Here is a 27,259-nt window from a genome sequence, read left to right on the forward strand (position 1 = left end):
GGTAAAACCAGAGGGCATAGTTTGAGGTTGAGGGGTGGTAGATTCAAGAATAATGTTAGGAAATTCTTCTTTATGGAGAGGGTGGTTGATGCGTGGAATGCGCTCCCGAGGGAGGTGGTGGAGGAGAAAACGGTGACAGAGTTCAAAAAAGCAAGGGATGAACACAGAGGATCTAGAATCAGAAAAGAATAGCAAATATTGAAGGACTAAGGCAGGATTGCACGGTCTGTGTCTCTATATGGCCTTTTGGTTGAGGATGGGCTGTGGAGGGCTTCAATGGCTGGGATAGTTAAGATGGGCTGGAGTGAGCTTTGACAGAGACTTCAGTAGTTGGAACCTAAGCACAGTACTGGGCAGGGCTCTGGGTTTCTGGCCCAGAAATATCCAAGAAAAAGGACCATTTAAACAAAATTAATTTATGGATCATGTATGGTTGGGTAGACTGGATGAACCACTCAGGTCTTTATCTGCCGTCATTTACCATATTACTATAGCCCTCTCTATATAGCAGCCTCCTTCCTTCCTCCCTCCACCTTTCACTACTGTGTGCTGGGCAATTAACTGGATGCCCTGCTGGGAACCGTTCTACTTACCCAGTGGCATGATGGAGAGGTATTTTCCCCGGAATTTACTGGCAATGGTGATTTCCTGCCAGAGAGTCCATCCGCGTTTGGAAAATACATGGTGGGCTGCTGCTGGTGGGTGATGGCTCACCTATGAGTTAAAAAAAAAAAAATGAATTAATAGGCCACTTTTATACTTCTTCCTATCACTGATATATCTAAAAAATGTTTTGTCTCCACGTTTTACCGTGTCAGCTATTTTTTCTTCTATTTGCATCTTTACTTTCCTGACTTCTCTATCAGCCTCTCTTAACTTTTCCAGATATTTTTGCCTGTCTTCCTCTTTCTGTGATCTTTTGTAGTTTATGAAAGCTAACCTCTTATTCCTTACCTTCTTAGCTACTACTTTTGAGAACCAACGCGGCCTTCTTTTTCTCTTACTTTTATTTACCTCACAAAATAATTTGTCGCTCTTACAATAATTTCTTTCGGCTACTAAAAATGGTGCATGGTCTTCATCATAAGGCATATGGGGCAGGCTTAAAGATCTCAATATGTATACTTTGGAGGAAAGGTAGGAGAGGGGAGATATGCTAGAGTTGTTTAAATACCATATACAACAATACTTGTGAGAGTTGTTTAAATACCTAAGTGGCATAAATTAACATGAGGCAAGTCTCTTTCATTTGAAGGGAAGCTCTGGATGAGAAGACATAGGATGAAGTTAAGAGTTGATAGGCTCAGGAGTAATCTAAGGAAATACTTTTTACAGAAAGGGTGGTAGATGCAAGGAATAGTCTCTCAGCAGAGGTGGTGAAGAAAAAGACTGTCTGAATTGAAGAAAGCATGGGACAGGCACATGGGATCTGTTAGGAAGAGGCGGAGATAGTGTTTACTGCAGATGGGCAGACTGGATGGGCCATTTGTCCTTTATCTGCCATCATGTTTCTACGTTTCCTTCATGCGGAATTGGGCCATGCATTCTGGCTTTCTGCTTTAAAAGTAAGTGAAGTTCTTCAGGACTGCTCTTGGTATGTCATTTACTCTTGTGATTACTAGTAGAGGCAGATATAACCCTTTTGCTACCAAGAAATTACCCTCAGTAACAAGATCTAATATGATTTTCATAGCTATTACTCCATGGGTCTCAGTTGTGGACTTGATACTGAGTTCTGATGCTTGTGAATGCCTGGTCATCCTGACATGCTGTTTGTTACAGAGACTTGGTTGCAGGACTGTGATATGATGTTAGTTATCCAATTGTGTTCAGATGGCTACAGTGAAAAACATTCCACTCAATCTAGAGCTGGTAAAAAAAAAAAAAAAAAAGGTGTTGGTTTGCTGATTTTAGCAAAGCAAGATATGGTATGTGAACAGAAACTTTATGTAGAAGCTGATAAAGAAAAGGCCAAAATGCTCAAAAGATATTTCTGTTCTGTGTTCATGGCTGAAGCGCCGGGAGCGGGACCACAGAAGAGAAACGTGAATAGGGATGGAGGAGTAATAGACCCTGATCGATTTTCAGAGGGTTGTGTTTGTGAGGAGCTAGCTAAAATAAAGGTAGACAAAGCGATGGGGCCGGATGGTGTACATCTGAGGGTGCTAAAGGAACTTAGTGAAGTTCTAGTAGCTCTGTTGTCTGACCTTTTCAACAAGTCTCTAGAGTTAGGAGTGGTACCAGAGGACTGGAAAAGGTGGATGTGGTCCCTTCTCCACAAAAGTGAAAGTAAGGAAGAAGTAGGGAATTACAGCCCGATAAGTCTGACTTCTGTGGTAACAAATTAATGGAAACGCTTTTAAAACAGAGAATGGTCAAGTTTCTGGAATCCTGTGGATTACAGGACCAGAGGCAACATGGATTCACTAGAAGGAGGTCTTGTCAGACAAATCTGATCAATTTCTTTGACTGGGTGACAAGAGAATTGAATAGAGGATGGGCGGTAGATGTGGTGTATTTAGATTTTGACAGTGTTCCACACAGACGTCTAACAAATAAACTGAGTGCCCTCGGGATGGGTACCAGAGTGATGGGCTGGGTCAAGAACTGGTTGAGTGGAAGGCGACAGAGGGTAGTGATCAATGGAGATCGCTCTGATGTAAGGGATGTTACCAGTGGTGTGCCTCGAGTTTCTGTTCTTGGGCCTGTTCTTTTTAACATTTTTATAAATGATATTGCTGAACGGTTGTTGGGTAAGATTTGCCTCTTTCTGGATGATACCAAAATCTGTAAGAGTAGACATGCCAGATGGTGTGAGTAACATGAACAAACACCTGGCGAAGCTTGAAGAATGGTCTGAAATTTGTCAGCTAAAATTTAATGTTAAGAAATGAAAGACCATGGATTTAACAGTCCGGCGACCCGCACCTGCAGAGGCCAAGCCAGGTGTTCCCTGCTGAGAAACCTTGTTTACTTGTCTCCCCCAATGTGATTTGCGAGAAGGTGTGCATCCAACTTGCCCTTGAATCCCAGAATGTTGGTCTCCATCATGACCTCCTCCGGGAGAGCGTTCCAAGCGTCCACCACTTGTTGTGTGAAACAGAACTTCCTGATATTTGTCCTAGGCCTGGTGCCCCTCAGTTTCAGTCCATGACCTCTTGTCCGAGTCACCTTTGACAATGTGAATAACGATGTTTCTTGCTCTATTTTGTCGAATCCTTTTAGTATTTTAAAAGTCTCTATCATGTCCCCTCGCAGTCTTCTCTTCTCGAGGGTGAACAATTTGGCCTGTAAAATCCCAAGGGAACGGTACAGATTTGGGAGTGAAGATCTTATGTGCACCACAGAAGAGTGGGACTTGGCTGTGATTGTATGTGATGATCATAAGGTGGCCAGACAGGTTGAAAAGGTGATGACGAAAGCTAGAAGGATGCTAGGTTGCATAGGGAGAGGTATGACTAGTAGGAAAAAGGAGGTATTGATGCCCCTGTATAAGACTCTGGTGAGACCTCATTAAGAATATTGTGTACAATTCTAGAAGCTGCACCTGCAAAAAGATAAAAAGGATGGAATCGGTGCAGAGGAAGGCTACTAAAAAGGTATGTGGTCTTCATCATAAGGTGTATGGGGGACAGACTTAAAGATCTCAATCTGTATACTTTGGAGGAAAGGTGGGAGAGGGGAGATATGACAGACGTTTAAATACCTACAAAATGTAAATGCGCATAAGTCGAGTCCCTTTAATTTGAAAGGAAACTCTGCAATGAGAGGGCATAGGATGAAGTTAAGAGGTGATAGGCTCTGGAGTAATCTAAGGAAATACTTTTTTACAGAAAAGGTGGTAGATGCATGGAACAGTCTCCCAGAAGAGGTGGTGGAGACAGAGACTGTGTCCAAATTCAAAAGGGTCTGGGATCTCTCAGAGAGAGAAAGAGATAATAGTTACTGCAGATGGGCAGACTAGATGGGCCATTTGGCCTTTATCTGCCATCATGTTTCTATGTTTCTCTACCTCCCATCTCCTCTAGTGCAAACATGGCAAAGGAGAGGGAGAGTACATTCTTGGGATTCCAAACTAACACTTCTTACATAAGCTGAAGAATATGAAAAATAATTAACTGTACTATGTTGTATTTCAGCTGTTAATGTGTAGCAGGAGTTGGTGAAGAAGAAATGATAGAAAAATACCAGGGGAGATGACGAAGAAAGAGGGCCTAGAATGGAAAAGATATTGAAGAATGTACATTTTGGAAGTAAATAAATAGACCTAGGGAGGGGCACAATCGAAAAAACATCTAAGTCCGTTTTCGCCTAAGTTGTAAGTCATCCAAAGTCAGACACAGCTTAGGACACATTTTCGAAAAATACGCCCAAAATATTTTTTTTTCAAAAATTGTGTAGCTATACGTCCAGCCGTCTGATTGTCCAAGCAGCTAAATTGTCCATCTTTATACCACATTTTCATCCAAATATTCGTCCCAAGTCAAAAATTCCTAGAATAAGCCCTGTTGGATATGGGAGGGGTCAGCAAAGTGATGGACTGGACACCCAGACGTGGCACCTGAATAGAGGGGTACCTTACAAGGCACTGCTGTGAACTTCCCAAAAAGGGTGCCCTATAAACATCTCACTACAGCTACCTTATAGGTCATGGTGAGCCTCCCAAAACGTACTATACCCACCTGTCTACAACCCCAATAACCCTTATGGCTGCAGGAGCCACTTATATGGCAGTACAAAAGGGTTTGGGGTTTTTGGGGGAGTGCACATGTTTCATAATGAATGCAGTGATTACAGTGGCTTATGGGCCTGGGTTCTCCTCTCCAAGGGCCCCTAATCCACCCCCAAGACGACTTAAGCCGCCTCTGTGCAGCTCTACTAGGCTTTCCTATGACAGGCTGCCAGGTGCTGATATTCTGGAGGCAGATATTTAAAGTTGTGATTATGATTTTTAGGGGGGGGGGTGTCGGTGATCACTGGGGTAGTGTGTGGGGGTCTGACTCTGTACTATGTGTTTGCAGTGCTTATATAGGGTTTTGTGACTTATACCATGTTTTAAAAGGCCTAAGTCACAACTTCCAAGAACCGTCTAGGCCAGTGGTCTTAAACTCGTGGCCCAGGGGCCACATGCGGCCCACCAGGTACTATTTTGAGGCCTTCAGTATGTTTATCATAATCACAAAAGTAAAATAAAACAGTTAACTTGATCATGTGTTTCTTTAGCTATGAATTACCATATTATTATTAAGACTTAGCCAAAAGGAAAGATTTATAAACTATAAAGAGTTTTACCTCATGGAAAATTGACATTTCTTTAATAAGACATTAACTATTTTTTCTGCGGCCCTCCAAGTACCTACAAATCCAAAATGTGGCCCTGCAAAGGGTTTGAGTTTGAGACCACTGGTCTAGGCTGTGTTGTAAAACTTTTGGTTATACATTCAGTACGACTAAGTCTAGCACGGCCCACATCCCGCCCTCGATATTCCTCCTGAAACGCCCCATTTAGCTCTGGTTGTTCAGCGGCACGGGGAAGGCCTAGGTTGTTTGTAAACACTTCCAAAACCTGTTTCGATTATCGGCACTTGGACGTCTTTCGTTTATGATCGTCCAAGTGCCGACTTAGGCTGGTTTTTGGATGTTTTTCGATTATTAGCCCCATAGTTTGTAAGCCCAATAACAAAATTAACTCTTTCTTACCTGTTCACAGAGGGATCGGAAACCCATTTCCTCCAATTGATCCAGTTCATAGGTTTCGCCAAGCAAGGGATTGAATGGCTTTGCTGTGCGGTGGACTGTGGTTGAATATGAAGATACAGAGAATGCAGCTACAAAACACAATTGCTCTGTTGAAGTCTCACACTTGGCAGCTCTGTCCAGCAGTTCATGATATTCTAGGTCCTCTGTTAACCTCTGGAGCATGGAGAGTGGCTCATTAAAATTTACCTAATGTTAACATTAAAAACAAAAACAAAACATATATTTAGAGTTAGTTCTGTGCTGGAAGCATAAACACCTACTGACACATTTTATTTTAAAAATCATTTAAGGAGATCCAAGATGGCGATGGCATGCTGACTTTTGAAACTCTGCTACCTGTTTGGAAAAGTTACTGCTATGAGAAAGTGCTGGTGCCCGTAGTGACTGGTCCCATGGATTCTTTTGTGATGTGAGGAGAACCCAGCTAAGGCAGGGTCAGCGCTAGAAGTGCGCAATCATCTTTTGGGAAGATCAGTGTGAGGGCTAGATGCACTAAACGCTCTGATCATATACCGATGGTTGCTAAACCAGTTTGACTGGTTTAGAGACTGACTGAATTTGCCAATCCAATGTTGAAAACAGCTCATTGTGTGTTTTTTTTGTGCGTTTGTACATTCTCCAACTCTGGCATGCAAACGATCTCATTACTATTAAAATTAGGTCATTAATATTAAAACAAGCCATCTGATCAATGGTCTAACACATGCTTGCCATAATTGGATCGCTAATACTGACCTGGAAAAAAAAAAGACGGCTCAAGCTGGACCTGTCGGGAACAATCTGCCTGTTTTTTCATTATTTTTCTATGGGCATAGGTGTGTGGGTAGGTGTGTATGGGTAGGGGTGTGTGTGTGTGTGTGTGTAGGGGTGCGAATGTGTAGGGGTGTCTGTCCATGATGGCCCCACCCCAATGAACCCCCAGAACCAAAATAGAGGACAGGAAGGATGCCCACTCCCTCATGCCCCTACAACACTCCACTGCATCGAGCCGAACTGCCCCCCTACAGAAATCCTCCTCCCCATACTTCAATAAAAATCAGCAGGAGGGATAACCACTCCCATCTGCTGCTGCGACCCCCACCCTCCAAACTGACCTCCATCTGCAGGACCCCCCCTCCCCATTCTGCCCATTCCTTCCTGCTGCCACCAAACTGACCCCCCCCAGCCAGGATCCCCCAAAACTAACCTTTCCTCTCCCCTTCCCCACTTTACAAAAAAATCAGCAGGAGGGATGTTCACTCCCTACTGCCTCCCTACTCCTGGCCCTCCTGAAACCACCCATCCCCCAAACCACTCCCATACCTCTACATTAAAATGACAGCAGGAAGGATCTTTGGCCTGCCCAACTGTAACCTCCACCCCACAGATCCTCGCTACAAAATCGGGGGTGGGAAACACAGCCCGCACCCTGAAACACGAGGGAGTTTCACTCCGGACGCAAACAGCCTGTGCTTAAAGCCCTGACCAGGTCAGCAGGCAAGTAAACTCCCAGGGGAATGGACCCAGAGTCCAAAAATGGTGGCACACAGTAGGCTGGCTCCACAGATCCAGTTTCTCCGTGAAGCAGCAGCCCAGCTCTGTGAGACCGCATCCTTTCCTCCGACAGGGGACCACTGGAATGGGGTCTTAAGGCACTGAAGCCACCGAAAAAGACAAACTTTAAGCACAAAAAATAAGAAGCAGAGCAATTCAAAATTCTTCTGCATGGATTGTTTGCAGAAATTGAAATTGTATATGGCTCTAGCTCTCAGTATAAGGGGGAGGAGCATGTCCTCAGAAAAGTGTTGGATTTCTGCAACTCCCAGATTGCGGGTTGGGATTGAACATCTATCAGGAAAGGACGTAAAAGAATGACACCCAGATCTTTTTCTTGGGTGCTTACCCCCAAGGTGGACCCTGGCATCTGCTAACTTTGATTTGGGTTATTCTTCCCAATGTGCATCAGTTTGCATTTGTCTACATTAAATTTCATCTGCTATTTAGATACCCAGTCTTCCAATTTCCTAAGGTCTGCTTGCACTTTTTCACAGTCTGCAAGTGTTTTAACAACTTTGAACAGTTTAATGACATCTGCCAATTTAATCACCTTGCTCTTAGTTCTGGAGGGGGGGGTGTTACTTGCCAGTGGGGGAGAGTGGGCATCTCTCCCAGTGCAGAGGGGGGGGGGGGGTGGGGTCAGCAGGATTGTGTGGTGGGGAATTTAGTGTAGCAGAAGAGTGTGGGCATTTCTCCAGCTGCAGGGGGAGGGGGCATTTGTTGGTTGACTGAACATCTCTCCTGCTGTTGTGTTTTGGGGTTTTTTTAACGTGTTTTTTTTGCGCATGTGCCCATTGCTGTCACCAGCGATGGGTACATGCAAATTTAGCGAATCTTTGCTGCTGTCCGCTGATCTTATTTGCCTGTGGGTTTTTTTGAAAATGTCTCGCTTTTTTAGATTCGCTATCAAAACGGCTGCGTTAGCAGACCGTCGCTTTTTAACGCAAGTTTTTGAAAATTCTGCCCTTTGTTCCTTTCATCTAGCTGCCCCTATGCCTGGAAAAAATTACCCAAGTTTGTCTGCCAAGCCCCTTCCCTTTCCTTGTTTAAAGCAGACTGATATCCTACCTTTTTGATATAGCCTTCAATCCATAACCCTACTCCCCGCCAACCCAGCCAGCAGATTAACCATTCCCCTTAACTTTATCCATGACATCCTATTTGTCTTCTTATCTGTTTAGATTGTAAGCTCCTTTAAGCAGGGACTGTCTTTTTCGTGACTCTACAGCGCTCATACGTCTGGTAGCGCTATAGAATTAATAGTAGCAGTTGTAATAGTGATACAAATCACTTACACCATCCTATAGTTGATGTAGATGCCTCTCCTGACCAAAATGCTGGAATCCATCATAGCCACCCAACTCTCATCCTATCTCGAGAGATTCTCCATTCTCCTACCCTACCAACATGGATTTAGACCCAACTACAGCACTGAATCCCTTCTAGCCTCTTTAATCTCAAAGGTCCAACAACTTCACTCCTCCAACAAATTTGCTGTCCTTCTCCAATTCGACCTCTCCGCAGCTTTCGACATTGTCCACCATGACATACTAATCCTCCAACTTTCTGAAATTGGCATAAATTCCACTGTCTTAGATTGGTTCTCAAAATTCTTACGGTCCCGTTCCTACCTCGTTAACATGAAGGGTTCCTCATCCTCCCCTTGGAAACCGATCTGTGGAGTCCCGCAGGGTTCACCTTTATCCCCGATTCTTTTCAATGTCTATATGTCCTCCCTGAAACTCCTCCAACTTTCCACCTCGGAGACACTTTACACCTACGCCGACGACATCCTCGTCCTTATTGAAACCGACTCTAACCTCACCAACCTCTCGGCTAACATCTCATCCTGTATAACAAGTCTACAATCCTGGGCCCTCACTGTTCAAATGAAACTAAATGAGGCCAAAACAAAACTACTTTGGCTCGGCCCAAAACTGGATCAGCTACCCTCCCACATCCCACTTTCCTCTGGCACCAATCTGCAGCTTGAGCACTCTAGTAAAGTTCTGGGAATCATCATTGACTCTACACTGTCCTTTAACGACCACATCAACTCCCTAGTAAAAAAATGCTTTTTCAATCTCCATATGCTAAGAAAAGTTAGATCCTGCTTCCACCAACAACATTTCGCCGTCCTTGTCCAATCCATCATTCTATCCCGACTCGATTACTGCAACTCCATCTTTCTAAGCCTAACAAAGAAAAATCTTCTCAGACTTCAGCGGATTCAGAACACCGCAGCTAAATTAATCTTCGCAAAAGGCAAATTTGACCACGTCTCCCCGCTTCTGTCTAAGCTTCACTGGCTCCCAGTCTTCCTCAGGGTTCGCTACAAATGCGCTTGTCTTACCTTCAAATCTCTTCACGGCATCCTCCCTCCCCTCTTCCCACTATCTTGGCTCTCAAGCACTCACTCCTCCAGATCCACTCAGAAATTCAAACTATCCTTCCCTTCTCTAATTGGCATCTCCCATACAGGAAAACACGGTACTTCCCTCCTCTTCAGGATCACTGAGTTGTGGAACAGCTTTACGGCCCATCTTCGGAGTTCGACCTCCCTCCAACATTTCAGAAAACATCTGAAAACCTGGCTTTTCACCAAAATGTAACCACTTCCTCCCTCTCCACTATTCTATGTACCTCCTCCGTCCTCCTCCGTCCTTGTTCACTTCACCTCTCCCTCCTTCCATTGTAGTTCCTCTTCTTTATTTTTAATCCCTGTAAACCGTGTCGAGCTCCACTTCCGTGGAGATGACGCGGTATATAAACTTAAGGTTTAGTTTAGTTTAGTTTTAGTTTACATCTAGACAAGCATGGTTATGGTTTTTAAATTCTCTCAACTCTGGAATGATCTCGCCTTGAGTTCCAGTTCGTTTCAATTTTTCTGTAAATCTTTAAAAACTACTCTATTTGCCAAACATTTTGAAAATTAATTCTTTTGAAATTTTGCTATTATCTTCTATTTATCATTTGTAAATCATTCCCTGTTTATTTAATTGCTGTAAACTGAGTCGAGCCTTCTCAGAATGATGACTCAGTATTCAAAGTTAAGCTTTAGTTTAATTTAGATGGCATTCTATAATTTAGGCACATAACCATGTACTTTGCCCTTGTCCACTGGCAAAGAACAAGCTGTCTCATGCCATATACTTTTCCACTAGGCAGTATTTGATAAGTGACTACTTATTTGCATAGATGACTAGAAGGCTGCCATTATTAACATATCTCCCTATCACCCAAAATCATACAAGTCTTTATAGAATTAGCCCCTTGGTGAAGACATTAAATGAGACCTCTGTACAGCGCCAGAGACTCTTCACACATATGCAAGGATCTGTTATACACAGGTATGCAATGCTTACGTACAGGCATAGGGATCTTGGAAAGCTCTTTTCCAATACAATTTTTCATTATACTCCAGAGGTTAAGGCTATAGTTTGGTTTGTCTGGGATTTGAGTTCGTCTCCTTTTCTTGGGCTGGACCTCCTTATTTGATAAGTCATTGTATGTCTGTGGACTGTAAAATACCTGGGAACAAAAATAGCATTCAATTACATAAAAAGAACAGAGAGGAAGACCAGAGAAAACACAACGGCATCGGTGGCATCTGTAGACAGAAGTACTGGAAAAAGGGGGAGGAGGAGGGGGGAATTTCTACACATCATGCCTACCAAATCAGATTTAAATTACTTACAACAGGTAATGCAAAAAAAAAAAAAAAAAGTTCCAACCAGGTATAGACACTTCTTCCTCCGTATTCGCTGTGATAAGAGATTAACAGACCCATAAATACAGAAAATAACTTTTTCACATTGTGACTATGGTGAAACTGTGAATAACATGATGGGAAACCAGGCCTGTTCCTGAAGGAGAGGCAAAACACGGGATCCATCCCAGGATACTGAGGGAGCTCAGAGAGGTTCTGGCGAGTCCTATTAAAGACTTGTTCAACAAATCTCTGGAGATGGGAGTAGTTCCCAGGGATTGGAGGAGAGCGGATGTGGTCCCTATTCACAAAAGTGGTCACAGGAATGAAGCAGGAAACTACAGGCCGTTAGCCTCACTTCGGTTGTTGGAAAAATAATGGAAGTGTTGCTGAAAGAAAGGATAATGTACTTCCTTGAATCTAATGGGTTACAGGATCCGAGGCAGGGAGATGAACTTTGGATTCCTAACCAATGGAGAGGCACTTCAGGGACCAGACGGACTCCATCTAACCAGTAGAGGTAAGAACGTCTTCGGACACTGATTGGCCCGACTGCTTTAAACTAGGTAAGTTGGGGGAGGGTACCAGTATAGTAAGTAACTATCCGGAGGAGGAGAGTCGCTACTCCACTTCTGTGCCCGAGGTAAGTACTCACTTTGTAAACAACTCTTTAGGTGCCACATCAGCTCGGGATTCTAGCAGTCACAGGGTATGGAGGGCTATGTATGTTAATGCACACAGTCTAGGCAATAAAATTCTGGAATTGGAAACCGAAATAATGACTGCTGACCTGGATGTTGTAGCAATTTCTGAGACTTGGTTCACGGACTCTCATGGGTGGGATATGGCTATACCGGGTTACAACTTGTTCCGTCAAGACAGAGAGGGCAAGGTAGGAGGAGGGGTTTCAAGTTTCTATTAGTATTTGATGGATCGCTTATTTAATTTACTAAGCGATGTACAACATTATAAAAACAGGGTTGTGGATACAGAAAAACTAACTTCAGACTTACAAAATAAGACTAACATGAATCGTGGAGGATATAGGGGAAAAGTTACAATTCCTTGTTAGAGTGAAAAAAAACAGGAAGGGAGTAAACATAAGAACATAAGAAGTTGCCTCTGCTGGGGCAGACCAGAGGTCCATCCTGCTCAGCGGTCCGCTCCTGCGGCGGCCCATCAGGCCCACTGCCTGAACAGTGGTCTCTGACTAATTTTATAATTTACCTCTAATCCTGTCCCTATAACCTTACCTCTACTCCTATCTGTACCCCTCAATCCCTTTGTCCTCTAGGTACCTGTCCAGACCTTCTTTGAAGCCCTGTAGCGTACTTCTGCCTATCACATCCTCCGGCATCGCGTTCCATGTATCCACCACCCTCTGGGTGAAAAAGAACTTCCTGGCGTTTGTTCTAAACCTTTCCCCTTTCAATTTCTCCGAGTGCCCCCTTGTACTTGTGGTTCCCCTTAGTTTGAAAAATCTGTCCCTGTCCACTTTTTCTATGCCCTTCATGATCTTGAAGGTTTCTATCATGTCTCCCCTGAGTCGTCACTTTTCCAGGGAGAAAAGCCCCAGCTTTTTCAGTCTGTCAGTATATGAGAGGTCCCCCATACCCTTTATTAGCTTAGTTGCTCTTCTCTGGACTCTTTCAAGTACCGCCATGTCTTTCTTGAGGTACGGCGACCAGTACTGGACACAGTACTCTAGGTGCGGGCGCACCATTGCACGATACAGTGGTAGGATGACTTCCTTCGTCCTGGTTGTGATACCTTTCTTAATGATACCCAACATTTTGTTCGCTTTCCTTGAGGCTGTGGCGCACTGCGCCGACGCCTTTAATGTTGTGTCCACCATCACTCCCAGGTCTCTTTCAAGGTTGCTCACCCCTAGCAGTGATCCCATCTTGTAAGTGAACATCGGGTTCTTTTTCCCAATATGCATGACCTTGCATTTCCCTATGTTGAAGCTCATTTGCCACTTTTTGACCCACTCTTCCAGCGTTGTCAGATCTTTTTGGAGGTCTTCGCAGTCCTCCATGGTTATGACCCTGCTGTATAGTTTAGTGTCATCTGCAAATTTAATAACCTCACATTTTGTTCCCGCCTCGAGGTCGTTAATAAATATATTGAACAGGAGCGGTCCCAGCACCGACCCCTGTGGAACTCCGCTCGTGACCCTTTGCCAATCTGAGTAATGGCTCTTTACTCCAACCCTCTGTTTCCTGTCCGCCAGCCAGTTTTTGATCCATCGGTGGACCTCCCCTTGCACCCCGTGGTTCCATAGCTTCCTTAGCAGTCTTTCGTGTGGCATCAAAACTATGAGAATCACAGATGTCAAGTACATCGGGGAATCCCTCTGGGTTAACCTAGCCAGAGGCAATGAAAAATGCCTGTACCTTGGTGTAATATACAGACCTCCAAGACAACTGGAAGACAAGGACATAGAATTAATCAATGACATTGAGAATATCACTTTACGGGGGGACACGGTACTGCTAGGGGATTTCAATATGCCCGATGCAGATTGGAACACACTTTCAGTGTCTACCAGCAGCAGCAGAAGGCTATTGTCCTCCATAAGAGGAGCACAACTCAAACAATTGGTATTGGAACTTACTAGGGCCCAGGCAATACTGGATCTGGTACTCACCAACGGAGAAAGCGTCTCAGAGGTCTCAGTAGAAACATAGAAACATAGAAATAGACGGCAGATAAGGGCCCACGGCCCATCCAGTCTGCCCACATTAATGTCCCTCCCCTACCTTTGCCCTGTGAATAGATCCCATGTGCCGATCCCATTTTGCCTTAAAATCATGCACGCTGCTGGCCTCAATCACCTGTAGTGGAAGACTATTCCAGCGATCAACCACTCTTTCAGTGAAAAAGAATTTCCTGGTGTCACCTCGTAGTTTCCCGCCCCTGATTTTCAACGGATGCCCTCTTGTTGTCGTGGGACCCTTGAAAAAGAAGATATCTTCCTCCGCCTCGATGCGGCCCGTAAGATACTTGAACGTCTCGATCATGTCTCCCCTCTCTCTGCGCTCCTCGAGCGAGTATAGCTGTAATTTGTCAAGCCGTTTTTCATATGGTAGATCCTTGAGTCCCGAGACCATCCGGGTGGCCATTCTTTGCACCGACTCCAGTCTCAGCACATCCTTGCGATAATGCGGCCTCCAGAATTGCACACAGTATTCCAGGTGGGGCCTCACCATGGATCTATACAATGGCATAATGACTTCCGCCTTACGACTGACGAAACCCCTTCGTATGCAGCCCATGATTTGTCTTGCCTTGGACGAAGCCTGCTCCACTTGATTGGCAGACTTCATGTCCTCACTGACGATTACCCCCAAGTCTCGTTCTGCTACCGTTTTTGCTAGGATCTCGCCATTAAGGGTATAAGACTTGCATGGATTCTGGCTGCCCAGGTGCATAACTTTGCATTTTTTGGCATTGAAGTTGAGTTGCCATGTCCTAGACCATCGCTCCAGTAGGAATAGGTCGTGCATCATGTTGTCGGGCACTGAATCTTCGTCTGTTGTGCATTTGCCCACTACATTACTCAGTTTGGCGTCATCGGCGAATAATGTTATTTTACCTCGAAGCCCTTCTGCCAAGTCTCTTATAAAGATGTTGAATAGGATTGGGCCCAAGACTGAGCCCTGTGGTACTCCACTAATCACCTCCGTCATTTCGGAGGGGGTGCCGTTCACCACCACCCTTTGGAGCCTACCTCCAAGCCAGCTTCCAACCCATTTCGTCAATGTGTTACCTAATCCTATAGAACTCATCTTGCTCAGTAACCTGCGGTGTGGTATGCTATCGAATGCTTTGCTAAAGTCCAGGTACACGATGTCCAGGGACTCCCCAATATCCAGCTTCCCCGTCACCCAGTCAAAGAAGCTGATCAGGTTGGATTGGCAGGATCTCCCCTTAGTAAATCCATGTTGTCGGGGATCCCGTAGATTCTCCTCATCCAGGATCTTATCTAATTGGTGTTTGATTAGAGTTTCCATTAGTTTGCTCACTATCGATGTTAGACTCACTGGTCTGTAGTTTGCTGTCTCCATCTTTGAGCCTCTTTGAGCCATCTTTGAGTAGGTGATAAGCTAGCCTCCAGCGACCACAACATGGTATGGTTCAACCTCAAAAAAGGTTTCTCTAGACCAGGGGTGCCCACACTTTTTGGGCTTGTGAGATACTTTTAAAATGACCAAGTCAAAATGATCTACCAACAATAAAATAAAAAAAAACAAACCACAAAGCACACTGTTCGCTGAGAAAATGTTAATTATCATTCCTATTCCGGGGTTTTTTCAAAGAGGTCAAGGCAGATAATTCTATGTACTGTCACCTCAGTAACAACCATACAAAAATAGACAAATATACCCCCCTCCCTTTTTACTAAACCACAATAGCAGTTTTTAGCGCAGGGAGCTGCACTGAATTCCCAGCGCTGCTCTCGACGCTCATAGGCTCCCTGCGCTAAAAACCACTATTGCGGTTTAGTAAAAGGGGGCCATAGTGCAAAATATAGACAGCAGATATAAATTCAGATACATTTTGATCACTAAATTTAAAATAAAATAATTTTTCCAACCTTGTTGTCTGGTGATTTCATGAGTCTCTGGTTGCACTTTCTTCTTCTGACTGTGCATCCAATATTTCTTCCCTTCTTTCAGCCTGTATGCTTCCTCTTCTCCAGACCTCATTCCCTCCCCCAACTTTTCTTCCTCTCTCCCTTCCCTTTCTTTCTCCCTGCCTCCCTTTCTTTTTTTCTCTCTTCATGCCCCCTTTCTTTTTTTCTGTTTCCCTTCTTTCCTTCTGTCTCCCTGTCCTTCCCCAAACCACTGCCGCTAGGCAGGCAGGCAGGCAGGCAGGGCAGGCAGGCAGGCCTAGTGACAAGCAGGCCCCATACCCCTCTCGTACCCTAAACCATCCCCCATACCCCCAAGTACCTTAAATCATCCCCCTTCGTACCCCCAGTACCTTTTTTAATCATACCCCCTGTACTTTTTAAAATCCCTCCTTCCCTCCCTAGACGGCTAACCTGGTATTTTAAAATCCCTCCCTCCCTCCCTCCATAGATGGCTATCCTGGTATTTTAGCATCCCTTCACCCCCCGGTACCTTGATGCAATCCTGGCGGTCCAGCGCTGCATCGGCAGCCTTCCCTGCTGGACAGCCGCCCAAGTCCCCACCTGCCGTGGCAGTAATAGGCAGGTGTGAGCCCCGAGCGCGCCTGCCTGGTCTCGTGCCGCCCGAATGGTGTCAGATTGGCAGGCTCCCCCATCTGTGCCGGAAGTGAAATCCAGACGCGAGCCCTGAGCGCACCGCCGCTCGAATGATGCAGTCAACTCCCACTAGTCTCGCAAGAACCAACAGCACCATTTGGGCAGCGGCACAGGACCAGGCAGGCGTGAGCCCCGAGCGCGGACTGGGGGAAAGGAAGGGCAGGAGGACCCGGACCTGGCCGGCTGTGCACCCTAGCCACCAACCTTCACCCTGCTCTGCCAGCACTCTGATTGGCTGGCGTTCTTCAAGAGGCGGGCCAATCAGGAGGGGAAAAAAAGAGAAGGGAAGAAGGGAACCCGCTCTGCGATCGACTGGTGTTGCCTGAGCGAGCGACCTGTCGATCGCGATCGACGTATTGGGCACCCCTGCTCTAGACCAAGCACGAGAACAAAAGTACTCAACTTTCGGGGCACTGACTTTAAATGCATGGGAGATTTTGTCCATCGGGCACTGCATCACCAAGCGGAGACCGACGATGTGGAGGTTATGTGGTCAACCTTGAAATCTACCTTGCTCGCAGCAACAAACCACTACATAAAATCGGTAAGTAAACAGCGAAGAAACAACAGACCTCAATGGTTCATCGCAGAGATATCAGACCTCGTTAAAGAAAAGAAGCGAGCATTCATTTCCTACAAACGCTCGGAGGAAAAAGAGGCTAAAATAAAATATATGGCCAAGTCTACAGCTGTTAAACTGGCAGTCAAAGAGGCCAAACTTCGAGTAGAAGAAAACTTAGCCAAGAGCATCAAAAAAGGGGCCAAATCTTTCTTCAGGTATATTAGTGACAGAAAAAGAAACACAGATGGGATTGTACGCCTTAGAAAACCTGACGGGAATTATGCAGAATCAGACACGGATAAAGCCGAACTACTAAATGAGTATTTCTGCTCAGTCTTCACCAGCCAGGCGCTGGGGTCTGGCCCAGAGTTTCAGGAGAAGCATAACTTGGAAGACCCGTTTCGGAACCTCGAGTTTACACCCAGGGATGTCTACGGCGAGCTCTCAAAACTCAAGGTGAACAAAGCCATGGGACCGGACAATCTGCACCCCAGGGTGCTCAGAGAGCTGTGTGACGTCCTAGCGGAACCATTAGCCGTACTCTTCAATCTCTCCCTGAGTACGGGAAAAGTCCCTTTGGACTGGAAAACAGCTAATGTAATTCCTCTGCACAAAAAGGGTTGCAGGGCAGAGCCTGCAAATTACAGACCGGTGAGTCTCGCTTCGATTGTGAGTAAGCTCATGGAAACACTAATCAAACATAAATTAGACATGATCCTGAACAAAAAGAAACTACGCAATCCCCACCAACACGGTTTCACTAAGGGTAGGTCATGCCAATCCAATCTTATCAACTTCTTTGACTGGGTAACTAGAAAGCTGGACCTGGGAGAGTCCCTGGATGTCGTGTACTTGGACTTCAGTAAAGCTTTTGACAGCGTCCCCCACCGTAGATTATTGAGCAAGATGAAATCAATGGGATTAGGTGTAACGCTAATTGCATGGGTCCATGACTGGCTAAGTGGTAGATTTCAGAGGGTGTTGGTTAACGGTACCCTCTCAAAAACGTTGAGGGTGACCAGTGGAGTGCCGCAGGGCTCGGTCCTAGGACTGATCCTTTTCAACATATTCATAGGAGGCCTGACTCAGGGGCTTCAAGGTAAAATTGCATTATTCGCCGACGATGCCAAATTATGTAACACTGTAAGTAAAAATGATTTGTCTGACACCATGAAGCAAGACTTGCTCTTACTGGAACATTGGTCCACGACCTGGCAGCTGGGCTTCAACGCGAAAAAATGCAAGGTCATGCACCTTGTCAACAATAATCCGAACAGAACATACACACTGAATGGCAAGACTTTGGCTAGGACTGCAGCAGAACGGGATTTAGGGGTGATCATTAGTGAAGATATGAAACTACCATTCAGGTGGAGAATGCTTCATCCAAGGCTAGACAAATGCTGGGCTGTATTCGTAGAAATTTTGTTAGCCAGAAGCAGGAGGTCATAATGCCATTGTACAGAACCATGGTGAGACCTCATCTGGAGTACTGTGTGCAATTCTGGAGGCCACATTACCGTAAAGATATGCTGAGAGTTGAGTCAGTTCAGCGAATGGCCACCAAGATGGTCTTGGGGGCTCAAGGATTTCTCGTATGAGGATAGGCTGAACAAATTGCGGCTTTACTCTCTCGAAGAACGTAGGGAAAGGGGTGACATGATTGAGATATTTAAGTATATCACTGGTTGCATCGAGGTGGAAGACGATATTTTCTTTCTCAAAGGACCCTCGGCCACAAGAGGACATCCGCTGAAAATCAGGGGCGGGAAATTTCATGGGGATACCAGGAAGAGTGGTAGACCATTGGAACAGGCTCCCGGTGCAGATAATCGTGGCCAGCAGCGTACAAGCTTTTAAGAAAAAATGGGATGCCCACGTCGGATCTCTACGAGGGTAGTGTAGAGGTGATACCATCAGAGGGTGACCACTTGGAGGGTAGTTTGGGGAGGGTTACTAGTGTGGGCAGACTTGATGGGCTATGGCCCTTTTCTGCCGTCATTTTTCTATGTTTCTATGGCTTTCCAAAAGGTAAATCGTGCCAATCGAACCTGACTGAATTTTTTGATTGGGTGACTAGAGAGCTGGATCGAGGACATATGCAAGATGTAATTTACTTAGATTTCAGCAAAGCCTTTGATACAGTTCCTCATAGGAGGCTGTTGAACAAACTTGAAGGGCTGAAGTTAGGACCCAAAGTGATGAACTGGGTTAGAAACTGGCTGTCGGACAGACGCCAGAGGGTGGTGGTTAATGGAAGTCGCTCGGAGGAAGGAAAGGTGAGTAGTGGAGTCCCTCAGGGTTCAGTGCTGGGGTCAATCCTGTTCAATATGTTTGTGAGTGACATTGCTGAAGGATTAGAAGGAAAAGTGTGCCTTTTTGCAGATGATACCAACATTTGTAACAGAGTAGACACCGAACAGGGAGTGGAAAATATGAAAAAGGATCTTCAAAAGTTAGAGGAATGGTCTAATGCCTAGCAACTAAAATTCAATGCAAAGAAATGCAGAGTAATGTGTTGGGGATTAATAATCGGAAGGAACCGTATATGCTGGGAGGTGAGAAGCTGATATGCATGGATGGAGAAAAAGATCTTTAAATGATAGTGTCCGAAGATCTAAAGGCGAAAAAACAGTGTGACAAGGCAGTGGCTGCTACAGAAGGATGCTGGGCTGTATAAAGAGAGGAAGAAGCCAGTAGCCAGTAGAAGGAAGAAGGTGTTGATGCCTCTGTACAGGTCATTGGTAAGGCCCAACTTGGAGTAATGTGTTCAGTTTTGGAGACCGTATCTGGCGAAAGACGTAAGAAGACTTGAAGTGGTCCAGAGGAGGGCAACGAAGATGATAGGAGGCTTGCGCCAGAAGACGTATGAGGAGAGACTGGAAGCCCTGAATATGTATACCCTAGAGGAAAGGAGGGACAGGGGAGATATGATTCAGACGTTCAAATAATTGAAGGGTATTAATGTAGAACAAAATCTTTTCCAGATAAAGGAAAATGGTAAAACCAGAGGATATAATTTGAGGTTGAGGGGTGGTAGATTCAAGAGCAATGTTAGGGAATTCTACTTTACGGAGAGGGTGGTGGATGCCTGGAATGCGCTCCCAAGAGAGGTGGTGGAGAGGAAAACGGTGACGGAGTTCAAAGAAGCGTGGGATGAACACAGAGGATCTAGAATCAGAAAATAATAGTAAATATTGAAGAACTAAGGCCAGTACTGGGCAGACTTGCATGGTCTGTGTCTGTATATGGCCGTTTGGGGGGAGGATGGGCTGGATTAGGTTTTAACGGAGATTTCGGCAGGTGGAACCCAAGCACAGTACCAGGTAGAGCTTTGGATTCTTGCACAGAAATAGCTAAGAAGAAAAAATTTAAAAAATTTAAATTAAATCAGGTTGGACAGACTGGATGGACCATTCGGGTCTTTATCTGCCATTATCTACTATGTTACTATGAAGAAAGTGCTGGGAATCAGCGATTTCTCTATGCAAGCTGATGTAATTTGGGGAGAGGAGCCAGCAAGCTAAAAACTGTGAATAATCGAAACCGTGATTGCTGAAACCATGAATACGGAGGGAGAAGTGTACCCAGCAGTCTATTGAGTGGGGGAAGCAATATACAGTAAAACCTTGGATTGCAAGTAACTTGGTATGCAAGCGTTTTGCAAGACAAGCAAAACATTTTATTAAATTTTAACTTGATATACAAGCAAAGTCTTGCAATACAAGTACATACAGTATACACACGTTGCATCATCACAACTGAGCCGATGGTTCTTCTCTCTCTGACTGTAGTGTAGTGACTGTTCTAAATGAGCAAGGCCTTGTAATAACAAGTACATACAGTATTTTGTATTAAAGTTTTGTGATTGTGGAACAAATCGTCTGAGTTTCCATTATTTCTTATGGGGAAATTTGCTTTGATATATGAGTGTTTTGGATTACAAACATGTTTTCGGAACGAATTATGCTCATAAACCAAGGTTTTACTGTATTTCTTGTTTGCTCTCCCTTACCCCCCCATTCCACCGTGTCTGAAGTCATACCTTTTCTAACGGGGATGCCAGAGATCTACTGCCTGAACTGCCCTCAGTGCTGCCTTAGCAGTGAAGACAGTGGCTTGTTTCCCAACTGCCAATACTAGCACTTCCACGCACGCTCAGTTCACACGCAAACTAAGCCTATGCAGAGTGCACTGGCATCAGCAACTGGATAGCATGCCACTGACTTCCTCACTCCAGAGACAGTTCAGGCAGAAGATTTCTTTGGCTGCCTGCATCCAAAGGAGGGGGCACAATTATAACCTTTCTATATCTAAGTGGAAATACATAAACATGCAGAATCATAAAACATTAAATAAAAACACAGTACAAAAACATACTTCATATAAAACATCAAAAAACGCAGAGAGCTAGCCACTTACGAAGTCTAGCACAGGGGTGCCCACACTTTTTGGGCTTGCGAGCTACTTTTAAAATGACCAAGTCAAAATGATCTACCAACAATAAAATTTAAAAAAAACCACAAAGCACACTGTACACTGAGAAAATGTTAGTTATCATTCCTATTCCGGGGTTTTTTCAAAGAGGTCAAGGAAGATGACTCTATGTACTGTCACCTCAGTAATAACCATACAAAAATAGACAAATATACCCCCCTCCCTTTTTACTAAACCACAATAGCAGTTTTTAGCACAGGGAGCTACGCTGAATGCCCAGCGCTGCTCTCGGCGCTCATAGGCTCCCTGCGCTAAAAAACGCTACTGCAGTTTAGTAAAAGGGGGCCTTAGTGCAAAATATAGACAGCAAATATAAATTCTCAAAACAGACACATTTTGATCACTAAATTGAAAATAAAATCATTTTTCCTACCTTTGTGTCTGGTGATTTCTTGAGTCTCTGGTTGCACTTTCTTCTTCTGACTGTGCATCCAATCTTTCTTCCCTTATTTCAGTCTGTATGCTTCCTCTCCTCCAGACCTCATTCCCTCCCCCAACTTTTTCTTCCTCTCTCCCTGCCTCCCTTTCTTTTTTTCTCTCTTCATGCCCCCTTTCTTTTTTTCTGTTTCCCTTCTTTCCTTCTGTCTCCCTGCCTGCCCCTTTCTTTCTTTCTCCCGGCCCTACACCAAGTCACTGCTGCCACCATCGGGGAACAGGCCCCCAAAACGCCAACACCGCCGCCATCGGGTAACAGGCCCCAAAGCCGCCGCCGCCCCAAACTCTCCCTGCTTCCCTTCATTGGGCCGACCAACATTCCTCTCCCCAACGTCAATTCTGCCGTTGGAGAGGAAGTTCCGGTCCAGCCAGGCAGCGATTGGCTGGCCCGAACTTCCTCTCCGACGACAGAATTGACATCGGGGAGAGGAAGGCTGATCGGCCCGGTAGATCGTCAAGGCAAAGTGAGTCTATCATGGAGCCCGGGATGGGCTCCACGATCGACTCACTTTGCCTTGGCGATCTACCGGTCGATCGCGATCGACCTATTGGGCACCCCTGGTCTAGCATATCATCATCAGATACTCTCCCTAAACCTCAAGACCATATGCACACATGAAAAGCTCAGATGTAAGCTGAATACCTTAAACAAATCCTCTAACAGTACAATTCAAACAAAGCAGGGGTAACATGTTGGAATTGCAAAATAGAAAACGAACAAGGAAACCCATCCTCATGAGAGACAGTTATAAACAAAGAAAGTAGGGATGGAACCGTGCACATCAATCAGGGATAAACTGCTATTATAATTAATTATTTGATGGAAACATTTAATGAATTCTACCTGGCTGTGAAGACTGGTGTCTAACCAGAATGGAACAGAATCTCACATCCTCCACACTTCACAGCTCTATGTTCATTAGCACTGGAGCTAAAATATTTTATCTTACAATTAACCACATGAAACAGTGATATCACTTTGCAATAATACAATCATGTTCTAAAGCAACTTTGAAAAGTAACTGAGTCTTGCAAAAAAAGACACCACACCAAAACCCCAGCCATGTTTTGGGGCTCCACTAAGGCAGTGCTTAAAGATTAACTAATTGCATATGCTGCTCGTCAGAGAAAGTCAATGGCAGCTGTATGTCGACATTAGAAGCACAATTGCGAAAAGAGATATCAAATGCTTATTCATTTTCCTCCAGATGCAAGGAAAGAATGCCCTTAATACCACACTGGCTATCTTAAACACTTTAACCCAAGAGAGAACTAATTTGGCCAGGTTCTATCATTAAGTAGAACAAAATAATTAAGTAGAACAAAATCTTTTCCAGAGAAAGGAAAATGGTAAAACCAGAGGACATAATTTGAGGTTGAGGGGTGGTAGATTCAGGGGCAATGTTAGAAAATTCTACTTTACGGAGAGGGTAGTGGATGCCTGGAATGCGCTCCCGAGAGAGGTGGTGGAGAGTAAAACTGTGACTGAGTTCAAAGAAGCGTGGGATGAACACAGAGGATCTAGAATCAGAAAATAATATTAAATATTGAACTAAGACCAGTACTGGTCAGACTTGCACGGTCTGTGTCTCTGTATGGCCGTTTGGTGGGGGATGAGCTGGGGAGGGCTTCAGTGGCTGGGAGGGTGTAGATGGGCTGGAGTAGGTTTTAACAGAGATTTCGGCAGTTGGAACCCAAGCACAGTACCGGGTAAAGCTTTGGATTCTTGCCCAGAAATAGCTAAGAAGAAAAAATTAAAAAAAATTAAATTGAATCAGGTTGGGCAGACTGGATGGACCATTTGGGTCTTTATCTGCCATCATCTACTATGTTACTATGTATTGCTTCTAAACGCTTAGCAAGAGTCCAAATAGGAATGCTGGTTAATCTGACAAAGACTTGGATGGGCCCCAAGTGTATTTCAGCCTTGAGGGATGGAAGCAGTAAGATATGGCAAAACTCTTCTAATTTTTAACAGATGTTATATTCCTTGCAAGCGCAAAGTAATCCTATTATCTTTACAAGTTTTGCAATTCTGCATCCTTTCCCTGATAGTTGCAACAGGTGCAGGATAAATTGAATTCATCTATCTGAGGGATAGAGATTCAGCAAGTACGTAAGCGCCTGGGATCAGATGGTATGAGTGGGGTTTTTGCAATGGTAAGTTTTGGCTCATTGGAGGCATACTTCAATCAAGCGATTCAGGAAGGTTAGGTTTGAGCTGTGTTCTAATCAAGCATTGATCACAGCGATTCCCAAACAAGACAAAGCTTCCTCTCATACTATTTCTCTGCCAAATGTGGATGTTAAGGTTCTTGCATAGATTCTGATAGATAGACTGGTGGCTGAGGAGCAGTTGAGATTTATGCAGTGGTAAAGATTCTCACGCTTATCTGCAACGAGTAGTATAGATATCATCAGACTCCAGCTCGGGGCGGTGGGGGGGGGTCTAGTTTTAACATGGAAAGTGTTTGATTATAGCAAATGATTTTTTATCTTTCCCCTTTTATCATAGTACAGCTTGGGGGAATATATTATGCAAGAGGTTAGAGTGTTGTAAGCTGCCCCCCCCCCCCATTGATATCGGGTTCATTTCCTTTGATGGGTGGGTGAAGTGTTTCCCATGGCTGTTCCTAAGGCCTTTGATTCTTCAGTCGAACGATACGATTCTCAAGTATCCTAAGTTTTCTTTCCATTGAACATTTCAATTAGTGGCGTTGACCTTTCATAATCCCATTCCCATTCCCATTCCCACTCACACTGTTCTGCAGGGTCCAGTCTTCACCATGACTCCCACTAGCCGCACTCAGGTTACTCCCAGAACGTCTGCAGAAAGAGAGAGAGAGAAAAAAACGTGTTAAAAACAAGCACAAATGAGTGCATATAGGGTTCGTAGTATAACCTAAAGACTCAGCTATGAATTATGATGTATTTACTAGCATTTGTGAACTTGACATCTTTTACTGCACCTAGTATTTGATTTCTAGACAACAATCTCAGCATGTTTTTAAAGAACATTTTTATGAGCTTTTATACTGTGTTCCTTTCATGTAATAGCAACGATAACCAACTACAACATACTCCCTTCTCCTTTATCCACCCCTAAGTGCTAAGTATCATTATTCATTTCCAGTAGACCAATACAGCTAAACAAAATTGCTGATGTACATTTCCTAAATGTACTTGATATACTGTATATATGCGAATACAAACAGATATTTTGAGGGTCAAAAATGAGGATCTCTGTTTATATTTGTATCCTCAGGTCTGTGTGTTCCTCCCCCCCCCCCCCCCCCCTGTTGCAGGCCTCCTGAAGGCCTGCCTTAAACCCTGGTGGTCCAGTGGCGAGCTGGGACAGGAGTGATCCTTCCTGCGTCCTGTCCCGGCCAACTGCTAACCACCTCACCTCCCTCCCGGACTCCTCTACAACATGCCTTTGAACCCTGGTGGTCTAGCGTTGAAGCAAAGCAGGAGCGACCTTCATTCACTCCTGCTCCATGCAGAGCCATGATCAGAAATTGCTGCTGGGAGTTCCTGCAGCAGTCTTGTAAATTTTCAGTCTCAAAAGACTGCCCCGGGAACTTGCAGCAGCCTTTTCTGATTTGGCTCTGCGTTGGGCAGGAGCGAACGAAGACAGCTCCTGTCCCACTTCACCGCTAGACCACCAGGGTTCAAAGGTATGTATGTTGTAAAGGGGAGTAAACATTATCTCTTCCTCTCTCTAAGATATCCCACGTGACTATCCCAGGCTTTCTTGAAATCAGACACAGTCTGTCTCCACCACCTCTTCCAGGAGACTGTTCCACGCATCTACCATCCTTTCTGTAAAAAAGTATTTTACAGAGAACAGCCTTCGGCAAGAGGCATACTCACAGAAGAGCGAACCCTCCACAGGAACCGTCAACTAGCTGGAAGATACTTAAGTCTGTAAGGAAAAGAACCGAGGCAGAAAAGCAAGCGATTCAGAACTGAGCTTACACAGAGAGGGTGGGCCACATGGAATCCTACAGGGACTAAATGAAAGAAGATTATTGAAGGTAAAACCTAATCTTCCATTCTTTTACATCCCTTCTGGATTCCATACTCCAGGTGATGTACCAAAGCAATGGCAGTATCTAGGGAGGGACAGAAGAGCCTGCCCTTAACACCGAGGTCCCAAAAGCAGCATCAGAGTGAGCCGCCACATCCACTCAAGTAGCTGTCCTGCAAATTTCATCAGTATAAATCGCTCGAGACTCTGCCCACGATGCAGCATCACTTCTAGTGAGGTGGGCTTTAACAGAAACTGGTGGCTGCTTGCCACGGTGATGTAACGTATTTTTCGCTCTATAAGACACACCCTAAATTTAGAAGAGGAAAACAAGAAAAAACCCCATTCTGAACCAAATTCTCCCTACTATGCTCTGTACCTAGCCCCACACTCCTTACCAAGCTCTGAACCCTGTCCCCCCTCTGGTGGTCTAGTGGTAGGCCGGGACAGGGCACAGGGTAGGCAGGGACAGGGCAAAGGGCAGGCAGGCCTAGTGGCTGGCAGGCAGGGACAGGGCAGGCAGGGCTAATAGCTGGCAAGTAGGGCACAGAGTAGGCAGGGCTAATAGCTGGCAAGCAGGGCACAGGGCAGGCAGGGCTAGTGGTTGGCAGGCAGACAGGGACAGGACAGGCAGGGCTATTGGCTGGCAGACAAGGCCCCCCACCCAAAGGCAAACAAGAAGGCAGGCAGGCCCCTGTACCTTTTTTAAAATTCTGCTGTCAAGCACTGTATGGCAGGAGCTTTCAGTGCTCCTGCCCTTCCCTCTGCTGACTCCCGAACTCTCGCAGCAGCGTCAGAGGGGAGCACTTTTTAAAATCCTGCCGTCCAGTGCAGTATGGCAGGCGCTTTCAGTGCTCCTGCCCTTCCAAACTCTCGCGGCAGCGTCAGAGCGGAGCACAAGGCAGCCGTGAGCTTTTCACGTTCCTGCCTGGTTCCGCTCTGCTTTTTGAAAGGCTGCCATCAGTCCCGCGAGAACTGACGGCAGCCATTCACGGAGCAGAGTGGAACCAGGCAGGAACGTGAAAAGCTCACACCTGTCTCGTGCTCCGCTCTGATGCTGCCGCGAGAGTTTTGGAATCAGCTGAGGGGAGGGCAGGAGCACTGAAAGCTCCTACTGTACTGCACTGGATGGCAGGATTTTAAAAAGTGCTCCCCTCTGATGTTGCCACGAGAGTTCGGGAGTCAGCGGAGGGAAGGGCAGGAATGCTGAAAGCTTCTGCCATACAGCGCTGGACAGCAGGATTTTTCAAAAGGTACAGGGGTACAGGAGGGTATTCGCTCCATAAGATGCACCCCTATTTCCACCCACTTTTTTGAGGGGAAAAAGTGAGTCTTAAGGAGCAAAAAATACGGTAAGTCGCTGAAATGGCCATATGAATCCAACAGGCGAGTGAGGTCTTAGAAGCTGGCCTACCATGTCGAGATGGAGCAATCAGG

At 45.2% G+C, this 27,259-nt stretch overlaps 1 protein-coding gene across 6 annotated transcripts in view; it reads right to left on the reverse strand.

The window, feature by feature from the left end:
* OSBP2 (oxysterol binding protein 2) overlaps window positions 1-27,259 on the reverse strand; it is a 333,561-nt gene that overhangs the window by 75,603 nt on the left and 230,699 nt on the right. For all 6 annotated transcript variants that reach the window (XR_004540462.1, XM_033956744.1, XM_033956742.1 and 3 more), the window contains 4 exons: window positions 24,552-24,618; window positions 10,666-10,827; window positions 5,701-5,946; window positions 594-714 (listed from right to left, as the gene is read on the reverse strand). Coding sequence is in view for 5 of the 6 variants with exons in the window: in XM_033956744.1 (XP_033812635.1) it covers window positions 594-714; window positions 5,701-5,946; window positions 10,666-10,827; window positions 24,552-24,618 (596 nt within the window). In the remaining variant the exon portion in view is untranslated. The remainder of the gene's footprint in view (window positions 1-593; window positions 715-5,700; window positions 5,947-10,665; window positions 10,828-24,551; window positions 24,619-27,259) is intronic.

This window comes from Geotrypetes seraphini, chromosome 8 (genome assembly GCF_902459505.1).
Source record: "Geotrypetes seraphini chromosome 8, aGeoSer1.1, whole genome shotgun sequence".
Classification (NCBI taxonomy): Eukaryota; Metazoa; Chordata; class Amphibia; order Gymnophiona; family Dermophiidae; genus Geotrypetes; species Geotrypetes seraphini.